We start from the raw sequence: 13,509 nt of genomic DNA on the forward strand, positions 1-13,509 counted from the left end.
TGTTAACTCCCTTCCTCTTGTTGACCCAAAACAAACAGACTGTCAGATATTTCTCCAGCAAAATGGGTTTATTTGGGATCAGCAGAGAATTGCAATTCAAGGTCTGCCACCATGGAGCCATGTGCAAGTCCCCAGAGGCACGGGAAGGAGAACTCTTTTATAGAGGGCAAAAGGAAGTTGGGAGGGCTGTAGTAAACAGAGTCCATGTCTTTTCATTGGCTGAGTCCTTGCCGGGAAAGAAGAGGAGTCTTTCTTCTTCCCGTTGGGCTCTGCTGTTGTTGTAACTTCATCTGTCAAAGTTATCAGAGGCTTTCTACTGGGGCCACATGGGGCTACTCAAGAGCACTGTTGTGGGGAGGGCTGCTCTTTGTCTGGGGGAACTTTGTCCTGCCTCTGCCCATTTGTTTTTTTTAACATCTTTATTGGAGTATAATTGCTTTACAATAGTGTGTTAGTTTCTGCTTTATAACAAAGTTATACATATACATATATCCCCATATCTCCTCCCGTCAGGTTGTTTGATTTTTGGTGTTGAGTTGTATGAGTTCTTTGTATATTTTGGATATTAACCCCTTACGAGATATATCTTTACAAATATCTTTTCCCATTCAGTAGGCAGCCGTTTCTTTCTTAAGGTATTATTTCTTTCTTAAATGTTTGGTAGAATTCAACAGTGAAGTCATCCTTAGTGGGAGAATTTTAAACTATGTACTTAGTTTAAAATCATATAGGAATATTCTAGTTATTTATTTTTTATTGAGTGAGCTTTGGTAGTTTGTCTTTTAAGGACATTTGTCCACTTGATCTAAATTATCAAATTTATTTATATAAATTCATTCATAAAATTTCCTTATTATTCTTTCAATGTCATTAAGCTCTATAGTGATATTTCTCTTTCATTCAAGATACTGGTGTTTGATATTGTCTCCAATTTCTGTTTTTTAATCATTCCAGCTAGAAATTCATTAATTTTATTGATCTTCTCAAATAGCCAGCTTTTGGTTTCTCTACTGGTTATCTGTTTTCTGTTTTATTCATTTGTATTCTCATTTCCCTCCTTCTGCTAGCTTTGGATTTAATATTCTCCCTTTTTTCTTTTTTTTTTTAACATCTTTATTGGGGTATAATTGCTTTACAATAGTGTGTTAGTTTCTGCTTTGTAACAAAGTGAATCAGTTATACATATACATATGTTCCCATATCTCTTCCCTCTTGCGTCTCCCTCCCTCCCACCCTCCCTATCCCACCCCTCCAGGCGGTCACAAAGCACCGAGCCGATATCCCTGTGCCATGCGGCTGCTTCCCACTAGCTATCTACCTTACGTTTGTTAGTGTATATATGTCCATGCCTCTCTCTCGCCCTGTCACAGCTCACCCTTCCCCCTCCCCATATCCTCAAGTCGGTTCTCCAGTAGGTCTGTGTCTTTATTCCTGTCTTATCCTTAGGTTCTTCATGACATTTTTTTTCTTAAATTCCATATATATGTGTTAGCACATGGTATTTGTCTTTTTCTTTCTGACTTACTTCACTCTGTATGACAGACTCGAGGTCTATCCACCTCATTACAAATAGCTCAATTTCGTTTCTTTTTATGGCTGAGTAATATTCCATTGTATATATGTGCCACATCTTCTTTATCCATTCATCCGATGATGGGCACTTAGGTTGTTTCCATCTCCGGGCTATTGTAAATACAGCTACAATGAACATTTTGGTACATGACTCTTTTTGAATTCTGGTTTTCTCAGGGTATATGCCCAGTAGTGGGATTGCTGGGTCGTATGGTAGATCTATTTTGAGTGTTTTAAGGAACCTCCATACTGTTCTCCATAGTGGCTGTATCAATTTACATTCCCACCAACAGTGCAAGAGGGTTCCCTTTTCTCCACACCCTCTCCAGCATTTATTGTTTGTACATTTTTTGATGATGGCCATGCTGACTGCTGTGAGATGATATCTCATTGTAGTTTTGATTTGCATTTCTCTAATGATTAATGATGTTGAGCATTCTTTCATGTGTTTGTTGGCAATCTGTATATCTTCTTTGGAGAAATGTCTGTTTAGATCTTCTGCCCATTTTTGGATTGGGTTGTTTGTTTTTTTTGATATTGAGCTGCATGAGCTGCTTGTAAATTTTGGAGATTAATCCTTTGTCAGTTGCTTCATTTGCAAATATTTTCTCCCATGCTGAGGGCTGTCTTTTGGTCTTGTTTATGGTTTCCTTTGCTGTGCAAAAGCTTTTAAGTTTCATTAGGTCCCATTTTGTTTACTTTTGTTTTTATTTCCATTTCTCTCGGAGGTGTGACAAAAACGATCTTGCTGTGATTTATGTCACAGAGTGTTCTGCCTATATTCTTCTCTAAGAGTTTGATAGTGTCTGGCCTTACATTTAGGTCTTTAATCTATTTTGAGTTTATTTTTGTGTGTAGTGTTACAGAGTGTTCTAATTTCATACTTTTACATGTACCTGTCCAGTTTTCCCAGCACCACTTATTGAAGAGGCTGTCTTTTCTCCACTGTGTATTCTTGCCTTCTTTATCAAAGATAAGGTGACCTTATGTGCATGGGTTTATCTCTGGGCTTTCTATCCTGTTCCATTGATCTATATTTCTGTTTTTGTGCCAGTACCAGACTGTCTTGATTACTGTAGCTTTGTAGTATAGTCTGAAGTCAGGGAGCCAGATTCCTCCAGCTCCATTTTTCGTTCTCAAGATTGGTTTGACTATTCGGGGTCTATTGTGTTTCCATACAAACTGTGAAATTTTTGTTCTAGTTCTGTGGAAAATGCCAGTGGTAGTTTGATAGGGATGGCATTAAATCTGTAGATTGCTTTGGGTAGTAGAGTCGTTTTCACAATATTGATTCTTCCAGTCTAAGAGCATGGTATATCTCTCCATCTATTTGTATCATCTTTAATTTCTTTCATCAGTGTCTTATAGTTTTCTGCATACAGGTCTTTTGTCTCCTTAGGCAGGTTAATTCCTAGATATTTTATTCTTTATGTTGCAATGGTAAATGGGAGTGTTTTCTTAATTTCACTTGCAGATTTTTCATCATTAGTATATAGGAATACAAGAGATTTCTCTGCATTACTTTTGTATCCTGCTACTTTACCAAATTCATTGATTAGCTCTAGTAGTTTTCTGGTAGCATCTTTAGGATTCTTTATGTATAGTATCATGTCATCTGCAAACAGTGACAGCTTTACTTCTTTTCCAATTTGGATTCCTCTTATTACTTTTTCTTCTCTGAATACTGTGGCTAAAACTTCCAAAACTATGTTGAATAATAGTGGTGAGAGTGGACAACCTTGTCTTGTTCCTGATCTTAGTGGAAATGGTTTCAGTTTTTCACCATTGAGGACGATGCTGGCTGTGGGTTTGTCATATATGGCCTTTATTATGTTGAGGAAAGTTCCCTCTATGCCTGCTTTCTGCAGGTTTTTTATCATAAATTGGTGTTGAATTTTTTCAAAAGCTTTCTCTGCATCTATTGAGATGATCATATGGTTTTTCTCCTTCCATTTCTTAATATGGTGTATCACACTGATTGATTTGCGTATATTGAAGAATCCTTGCATTCCTGGAATAAATCCCACTTGATCATGGTGTATGATCCTTTTAATGTGCTGTTGGATTCTGTTTGCTAGTATTTTGTTGAGGATTTTTGCATCTATGTTCATCAGTGATATTGGCCTGTAGTTTTCTTTCTTTGTGACATCTTTGTCTGGTTTTGGTATAAGGGTGATGGTGGCCTTGTAGAATGAGTTTGGGAGTGTTCCTCCCTCTGCTATATTTTGGAAGAGTTTGAGAAGAATAGGTGTTAGCTCTTCTCTAAATGTTTGACAGAATTCGCCTGTGAAGCCATCTGGTCCTAGGCTTTTGTTTGTTGGAAGATTTTTAATCACAGTTTCAATTTCAGTGCTTGTGATTGGTCTGTTCTTATTTTCTGTTTCTTCCTGATTCAGTCTTGGCTGGTTGTGCATTTCTAAGAATTTGTCCATTTCTTCCAGGTTGTCCATTTTATTGGCATAGAGTTGCTTGTAGTAATCTCTTGTGATCCTTTGTATTTCTGCCATGTCAGTTGTTACTTCTTTTTTATTTCCAATTGTGTTGATATGAGTCTTCTCCCTTTTTTTCTTGATGAGTCTGGCTAATGGTTTATCAATTTTGTTTATCTTCTCAAAGAACCAGCTTTTAGTTTTATTGATCTTTGCTATCGTTTCCTTCATTTATTTCTGATCTTTATGATTTCTTTCCTTCTGCTAACTTTGGGGTTTTTGGTTCTTCTTTCTCTAATTGCTTTAGGTGCAAGGTTAGGTTGTTTATTTGAGATGTTGCCTGTTTCTTAAGGTAGTATTGTATTGCTATAAACTTCCCTCTTAGAGTTGCTTTTGCTGCATCCCATAGGTTTTGGGTCGTCATGTCTCCATTGTCATTTGTTTCTAGGTATTTTTTGATTTCCTCTGTGATTTCTTCAGTGATCATTTGGTTATTAAGTAGTGTATTGTTTAGCCTCCATGTGCTTATATTTTTTACAGATCTTTTCCTGTAATTGATACCTAGTGTCATAGTATTGCGCTCGGAAAAGATACTTGATACGATTTCAATTTTCTTAAATTTACCAAGGCTTGATTTGTGACCCACGATATGATTTATCCTGGAGAATGTTCCATGAGCACATGAGAAGAATGTGTCTTTTGTTGTTTTTGGATTGAATGTCCTATAAATATCAGTTAAGTCCATCTTGTTTAATGGATTATTTAAAGCTTGTGTTTCCTTATTTATTTTCATTTTCAATGATCTGCCCATTGGTGAAAGTGGGGTGTTAAAGTCCTTTACTATGATTGTGTTACTGTCGATTTCCTCCTTTATGGCTGTTAGTATTTGCCTTATGTATTGAGGTGCTCCTATGTTGGGTGCATAAATATTTACAATTGTTATATCTCCTTCTTGGATCGATCCCTTGATCATTATGTAGTGTCCTTCCTTATCTCTTATAATAGTCTTTATTTTAAAGTCTATGTTGTGTGATATGAGATGCTACTCCAGCTTTCTTTGATTTCCATTTGCATGGAATATCTTTTTCCATCCCCTCACTTTCAGTCTGTATGTGTCCCTAGGTCTAAACTGCGTCTCCTATATACAGCATATATACAGGTGTTGTTTTTGTATCCATTCAGCGAGTCTGTGTCTTTTGGTTGGAGCATTTAATCCATTTACATTTAAGGTAGTTATCGATATGTATGTTCCTATTCCCGTATTCTTTTTTTTTTTTGTGGTATGCGGGCCTCTCATTTTTGTGGCCTCTCCCGTTGCGGAGCACAGGCTCCGGACCCACAGGCACTCAGCGGCCATGGCTCACAGGCCTAGCCGCTCCGCGGCATATGGGATCTTCCCGGACCAGGGCACGAACCCATGTCCCCTGCATCGACAGGTGGACTCTCAACCACTGCCCCACCAGGGAAGCCCCTATTTCCATATTCTTAATTGTTTTGGGTTTGTTATTGTAGGTGTTTTCCTTCTCTTGTGTTTCCTGCCTAGAGAAGTTCCTGTAGCATTGTTGTAAATCTGGTTTGGTGGTGCTGAACTCTCTCAGCTTTTGCTTGTCTGTAAAGGTTTTAATTTCTCCATCAAATCTGAATGAGATCCTTGCTGTGTAGAGTAATCTTGGTTGTAGGTTTTTCTCCTTCATCCCTTTAAATATGTCCTGCCACTCCCTTCTGGGTTGCAGAGTTTCTGCTGAAAGATCAGCTGTTAACGTATGGGGATTCCCTTGTGTGTTATTTGTTGGTTTTCCCTTGCTGCTTTTAATATGTTTTCTTTGTATTTAATTTTTGATTGTTTGATTAATATGTGTTTTGGTGTGTTTCTCCTTGGATTATCCTGTATGGGACTCTCTGTGCTTCCTGGACTTGATTACCTATTTCCTTTCCCGTATTAGGGAAGTTTTCAACTATAATCTCTTCAAACATTTTCTTAGTCTCTTTCTGTTTCTCTTCTTCTTCTGGGACCCCTATAATTTGAATGTTGGTGTGTTTAATGTTGTCCCATAGGTCTCTGAGATTGTCCTCAGTTCTTTTCATTCTTTTTTCTTTATTCTGCTCTGCAGTAGTTATTTCCACTATTTTATCTTCCAGGTCACTTATCCATTCTTCTGCCTCAGTTATTCTGCTATTGTTCCCTTCTAGAGAATTTTTAATTTCATTTATGATGTTGTTCATCATTGTTTGTTTGCTCTTTAGTTTTTCTTGGTCCTTGTTAAAATGTTTCTTGTATTTTGTCTATTCTATTTCCAAGATTTTGGATCATCTTTACTATCATTTTTCTGAATTCTTTTTCAGGTAGACTGCCTATTTCCTGTTCATTTATTAGGTGTGGTGGGTGTTTACCTTGCTCCTTCATCTGCTGTGTGTTGTTCTGTCTTCTCATTTTGCTTTACTTACTGTGTTTGGGGTCTCGTTTTCGCAACTACAGGTTTGTAGTTCCCGTTGTTTTTGGTGTCTGTCCCCAGTGGCTAAGGTTGGTTCTGTGGGTTGTGTAGGCTTCCTGGTGGAGGGGAGTAATGCCTGTGTTGTGGTGGATGAGGCTGGGTCTTGTCTTTCTGGTGGGCAGGTCCATGTCTGGTGGTGTGTTTTGCAGTGTCCGTGGACTTATTATGATTTTAGGCAGTCTCTCTGCTAATGGATGGGGCTGTGTTCCTGGTTGCTCGTTGTTTGGCATAGGGTGTCCAGCACTGTAGCTTGCTGGTTGGTGACTGAAGCTGGGTATTGGCGTTGAGATGGAGATCTCTGGGAGATTTGCACCATTTGATATTATGTGGAGCTGGGAGGTCTTTTGTGGACCAGTGTCCTGAAGTTGGCTCTGCCACCTCAGAGGCACAGCACTGACTCCTTGCTGGAGCACCAAGAGCCTTTCATCCACATGGCTCAGAATAAAAGGGAGAAAAAATAGAAAGAAAGAAAGAAAGAGTATAAAATAAAATAAAGTTATTAAAATAAAAAATAATTATTAAGAAAAAAATTTTTAAAGTAAAATAAAATGGACGGACAGAACCGTAGGACAAATGGTGAAAGCAAAGCTATACAGACAAAATCACACACAGAAGCTTATACATACACACTCAGAAAAAGAGAAAAAGGGGAAAAAGTAATATATCTTTGCTTCCAAAGTCCACCTCCTCAATTTGGCGTGATTCCTTGACTATTCAGGTATTCCACAGATGCAGGGTACATCAAGTTGACTGTGGAGATTTCATCCACTGCTCCTGAGGCTGCTGGGAGAGATTTCCCTTTCTCTTCTTTGTTCACACAGGTCCTGGGGTTCAGCTTTGGATTTGGCCCTGCCTCTGCGTGTAGGTCTCCTGAGAGCATCTGTTCCCAGCCCCGACAGGATGGGCTGATTTGGGGGCTCTGGCTCACTCAGGCCGGGGGGGAGGGATGGGTACGCTTGCGGGGTGAGCCTGTGGAGGCAGAGGCCAGCTGGACTTTGCAACAGCCTCAGGCGCGCCGTGCATTCTCCCGGGGAAGTTGTCCCTGGATCACGGGACTCTGGCCGTGGCGGGCTGCACAGGCTCCAGGGAGGGGAGGTTGGGATAGTGACCTGTGCTCGCACACAGGCTTCTCGGTGGCCGCAGCAGCAGCCTTAGTGTCCCATGCCCGTGTCTGGGGTCTGCGCCGATAGCCACGGCTCGCGCCCGTCTGTGGAGCTCCTTTAGGCGGCGCTCTTAAACCCCTCTCCTAGCGCACCAGGAAACAAATAGGGAAGAAAATGTCTCTTGCCTCTTCGGCAGCTCCAGACCTTTTCCCGGACTCCCTTCCGGCTAGTTGTGGCGCACTAGCCCCCGTCAGGCTGTGTTCACGACCCCAACCCCAGGCCTCTCTGTGGTATCCTACCTCCGAAGCCTGAGCCTCAGCTCCCAGCCCCCGCCCGCCCCGGCGGGCGAGCAGACAAGCCTCTCAGGCTGGTGAGTGCCGGTCGGCACCGATCCTCTGTGCAGGAATCTCCGCGCTTTGGCCTCCGCGCCCCTGTTGCTGCGCTCTCCTCCGCGGCTCTGAAGCTTTCCCCCTCCGCCACCCGCAGTCTCTGCCCACGAAGGAGCTTCCTAGTGTGTGGAAAGCTTTCCTCCTTCACAGCTCCCTCCCACTGATGCAGGTCCCGTCCCTAGCCTTTTGTCTCTGTTTATTTTTTTTTCTTTTGCCCTACCCAGGTACGTGGGGGAGTTTCTTGCCTTTGGGAGGTCTTAGGTCTTCTGCCAGCGTTCAGTAAGGTGTTCTGTAGGAGTTGCTCCACATGTAGATGTATTTCTTTTGTATCTGTGGAGAGGAAGGTGATCTCCGCGTCTTACTCTTCTGCGATCTTGAAGCTGCCTCCTTTTCCTATTTTAGATCGGATTAATTTTTGTTTTCCATTTTTCTCCATTATTATATTTTCATTATAAAAAATGTCTTAGCGATTGCTTGAGAGTTAGTAATATACATCTTTAATGTAGCAAAGTCTCTATTCAAATAATATTTTACCATTTCAAATATAGTATAAACTGTATACTTTCATTCCTCCCTCCCAACCTTTGTGCTATTTCTGTCACACCTTTTACTTGAACGTATGTTACAAACCTCACAATATGTTATTATTTTTGCTGTATAGCCATTTATCTTTTAAGGAGATTTAAACATTTAAAATGTTTTACATTTAATGTCTTTTACATTACCCTCATTTTTACCATATGTGGCACTCTTCATTTCTTAGTGTAGATTCATATTTCCATTTGTGTCATATTTGTTGTTTGTGAAGAATTTCTTTTAACGTTTCTTGTAGTCCATATCTGATGGAAATGAATTATCTCAGCTTTTGTTTATCTGAAAAAGCCTCTATTTCACCTTCTTTTTAAATATGTTTTCTCTGGCTTTAGAACATTAGATTGACTTTTTTTTTCTTTCAGAACTTTAGAGATGTTGGTCTGTAGTGGTTTAGCCTGGATAGTTTCTGCAAAGAAGTTGCTAGTCTTTGGTTTTTCTGTATTGCTTTTTCTCATATAGATTTTATTCTAGCCTCCCTCAGTGGCAGTACTCCTTTGCCTGGGGCTGTGAGCCGGAAGGTGTTCGTTCTGTCTCTGCTCCAGCTCTAGACTGCTATTAGTGGTTACTTGGTGGAAACTTGAGGCAGTCAGCCTCCCCCAGAGACATGAGATATTTGCCTGGGCCCTAGAGCAGGACATCATTCTTTCTTAGTGACCAGTTTTTTTCAGTTTGTTTTCTGGTGTGTGTTATATAGCAGTACATTAACACATGTAATTTAGAAATTAATGTGTGTGTGTAGGGGGTGTATTATGTTCAGCAGTTTTACTGATCAGAGTGTATAGTCAGAATTGTTTGGAAGCTGCTGCTTTAGAGGGTCAGAACTAAGAACTCTGACAGATTTAAAGTGGAATTTGCCACTTGCTATTTGATTTCATGACAACACAATTTGGATGGTTCACTTTGTTTTAGTGGGTAATCTCATTTATAAGCGTAGAATGTTTTACAATGCACATTTTATTTAAATATTTATTTAAATATTAAATAAAAATTTAAAAACATTAATTAGATTTATATGCTTAAAAGGTGAAGCAGTCTTTGTGAACTCTTTCGTATTTTAAAATCCTTTCTTTTTTATAAATGAAGATCTCCGTGTTCTTTTTTAGGACTGTGAGGACATGGGAAGTTGAAAATCCAAAGAAGCAAAAAAGTGTGTTTAAACCACGGACAATGCAGGGTAAAAAAGTAATTCCCACCACTTGTACATATAGTAGAGATGGAAACCTCATAGCAGCTGCCTGCCAGAATGGAAGCATACAGATCTGGGACCGAAATTTGACTGTAAGTTAAGGACATTTAAGTCCTCTTTTCTTAGAAGAAAACCACCTTACAAAGCCAAACATCATGTTAAAATATTATGAAGGTCAATTTCCTGAGTTTAGCTCTAATTTAAACTTCAGTGTTAGTTGATAAAACATTGGGACTTTTGCAGTAAACAGCATTTTAGCAAACATTCCAGCTCAGTATTTTCCAGTGTGTATTAGATTTTGTTTTTAAAATAAGCTAAATCTTTTGGTATAAAATTTAAAAAGCATAGTGCAGTTTATTATATGACATCTCAGTATACTTGATTTTGAAAGCGAAGGATTTGACAGTAATATAAAACAAGACTAGGCAGAGCACTAGAAAATACCCTTTAAAAGATTTGAGAAAACCATGAAATAGCAAGGACAGTCCATCAGTTGTTATGCAATTATTTCTTTAGTAATTTAAATAATATTTTGTTTTGACATTCTGTGACATTCCATTTGAATAGGTTTCAGATTTTTTTTCTTTTCAGTTTTTGGTCATTATTAGAATAAATAAACTTTGGAATTGGAAGGGATCATAGAATTCTTTAACCACAGAAATAATGAATAAGATAATGAATAGCCTTTGGCTAATTTTGTGAATTACCATAAGCTTTGAAAAGGGTTTTGTTGTATGCATAGATGGTAAAACAAGAATTTTTAAGTGGAATGATTCTAGATTACCAAAGTTAAAATGAAAATCTACACTAATGTTATAATACAAATTGATTATCTTATTTTTTTTATAATTTAAAAAAAAATTATTTTATTTACTTATTTTTTACTGCATTGGGTCTTTGTTGCTGCTCACAGGCTTTCTCTAGTTGCGGCGAGCGGGGGCTACTCTTCGTTGTGGTGCGTGGGCTTCTTATTGCAGTGGCTTCTCATGTTGTGGAGCACGGGCTCTAGGTGCGCAGGCTTCTGTAGTTGTGGCACACGGGCTGAGCAGTTGTGGCTCACAGGCTCTAGAGCACAGGCTCAGTAGTTGTGGTGCACGGGCTTAGTTGCTCCACAGCATGTGGGATCTTCCTGGACCAGGGCTCAAACCTGTGTCCCCTGCATTGGCAGGCAGATTCTTAACCACTGAGCCACCAGGGAAGCCCCAGTTATTTTAATAAAAGGTGATGGTCAAATTTTTAATTTAATAAATATTAAGTACATACTATATGCAGGCACTATTCTGGGCACTGCAAATACTGTAGATTATCCAAAATTTCTGCCTTCATAGAGTTTACATTCTTGTTCTTTTTAACAATTATAAAAATAATTTTCTTTCAAATAAAATTGCCTATCAAACACTTACATTTTGAAAGGGGCCCCAGGAAACCTAGTTGTCTTTTCAGGCAGATGAGTTAAAGTCAAGTTTTCTTGGAATAAGGTAAAAAATAGTGATAGGAAAAAGGAGTCCATGTTGAGATTGCTGGAAATATCTTTGGCATTTTCTGTTTGTCAGATCTTTTTATTTCTGTTTTCATCTCCACTATAAACCCCATAATGCTTCATAACAGCTCAGAGATTTAAAAAATTCTTTGAATTGTAAACTGAGTTTTAACAAAGCAATAAATTTTTTAGTTCCTAGCTTTCATTGTCTCTGGGTGCTGTTGATTTAAACATAGAAATTCTAAAACATGAAGTTTTCTTATCTAGCTTTAATAGTGATGTGTTTGGTATATATATATATATTTATGTATATATATGCCTTTTCTTAGAAACCATATATTTTCATAAAGTTCAGTATAGTTTTTAGAGATGGGTCTTGCACATCTCTTGAAATAATTAGTATATCTCCTATTTCCCATTTTGTAGAAACCAAAGCTATTTGAATGCCAGTTCCCCGCCCCCCCGCAAAATCTTTTAAGCCATTCTTCTAATCACAGACTTTGATTCTGTTTATTTAATAATACATGAATGTAAAGCTAATTATACCACATCCTATTCATCATATTTCATTCATAGTTTTAAACCTGCATGTGTATGTGTGTCACCTGAAGACAAATCAAATTGAGAGGAAAAAACTTGCTAGCAGGAAACGCAGTTTGATTAAAAAAACAGCTTAAAAAATGTTCTTAACTATTACTTTAGCAATAGTAAGTCATCTACAGGGAAACACTAAAGCTGAGATAAGAAACCCTAATAACAATGTTTTTTTTCCACACAGTAGCCAAAGAATTACATGGCAGATAATGGTTAATACATGTTTTGTGATAATTAAGTAAAGCTATCACAATTGCCATGTTTAATCATAGAATTTTCATTAGACCAATTGAACTTCAGCAAATTAAATGAAATGTATTTCTTTTCTTAGAAGTAAAGTGTCTATCAGTGATAAATTCCTGTGTTCTCAAGACCTACCTTTATTCTAGAATTATGCTGGCTAGTATAGTAGCCACTAGCCACATCTGACTATTTCAATTTAAAATAATTAAAATAAAATATACAAAGAAACGAAATTGAGTTATTTGTAGTGAGGTGGATGGACCTAGAGTCTGTCATACAGAGTGAAGTAAGTCAGAAAGAGAAAAACAAATACCGTATGCTAACACATATATATGGACTCTAAGAAAAAAAAAAAAAAAGAAGGTCATGGAGAATCTAGGGGCAAGATGGGAATAAAGACACAGACCTACTAGAGCATGGACTTGAGGATATGGGGAGGGGGAAGGGTAAGCTGTGACAAAGTGAGAGAGTGGCATGGACATATATACACTACCAAACATAAAATAGCTAGCTAGTGGGAAGTAGCCGTATAGCACAGGGAGATCAGCTAGGTGGTTTGTGACCACCTAGAGGGGTGGGGTAGGAAGGGTGGGAGGGAGGGAGACGCAAGAGGGAAGATATATGGGAACATATGTATATGTATAACTGATTCACTTTGTTATAAAGCAGAAACTAATACACCACTGTAAAGCAATTATACTCCAATAAGGTGTTAAAAAATAAAATAAAATATAATTAAAATTTCAGTTCCTCGGTCATACTAGCTACTTATTGGACAGCACAGATAGAGAACATTCTCATCATTGGAGAAAGTTCTGTTGGACATTGCTGCTCAAGAGGAGTGTTTGTTTGCCCAGCATCCCTCTCAGTCATATGATGCTGGGCTGTCTTTAAATTTGAGAGGAAGCCCAGTTCAGAGGAGCTTCTACAGGTCTGCGTTGCCTTCCTGCTCCCTCATTCCCCATTCAGCAGCACTTATGTGAGCAACAGCGAGGAGGCCACTGCTTGGTTGGAGTAAAGTGAGGGACGTGCAGAATATGGGGAGATGACGTTGGAGAGGTAACAGCATGCCCCCTGACTCAGGGCCTTTACATATGCAGAACCTTCAGCCTCCAACATTCTTCTCTTAGGTGTTCACCTGGCTTTTCCCCCTCACCTCTTTCAGTACTTTGCTCAGATTTTCGCTTCTCAGCAAGGCCTTCCCTGACTCCACACTATGTACAGTTGCAACCTTCACCCCACCAGTGGTACTCTCTATCCCTCTTATTTTCTTCCATAGGGCTGATCATCTTCTGACATACTATACTATATATTTTACTTGTTTATTGAATTGTCAGTTTATTTCTAAGAAGTCATTAAAAAATAGTAGCATAAAGTACTGTCCTTGTTATATGAAAGCATAATGAGATAGAGATATGAGAGACAGA

General features: G+C 38.7%; 1 protein-coding gene across 2 annotated transcripts in view; it reads left to right on the forward strand.

The window, feature by feature from the left end:
- WDR70 (WD repeat domain 70) overlaps positions 1-13,509 on the forward strand; it is a 311,717-nt gene that overhangs the window by 190,758 nt on the left and 107,450 nt on the right. For both annotated transcript variants that reach the window (XM_060146975.1, XM_060146976.1), the window contains one exon: positions 9,683-9,857. In XM_060146975.1, coding sequence (XP_060002958.1) covers positions 9,683-9,857 — 175 coding nt within the window. The remainder of the gene's footprint in view (positions 1-9,682; positions 9,858-13,509) is intronic.

Source organism: Lagenorhynchus albirostris, chromosome 3, assembly GCF_949774975.1.
Source record: "Lagenorhynchus albirostris chromosome 3, mLagAlb1.1, whole genome shotgun sequence".
In the NCBI taxonomy this organism is placed as follows: domain Eukaryota; kingdom Metazoa; phylum Chordata; class Mammalia; order Artiodactyla; family Delphinidae; genus Lagenorhynchus; species Lagenorhynchus albirostris.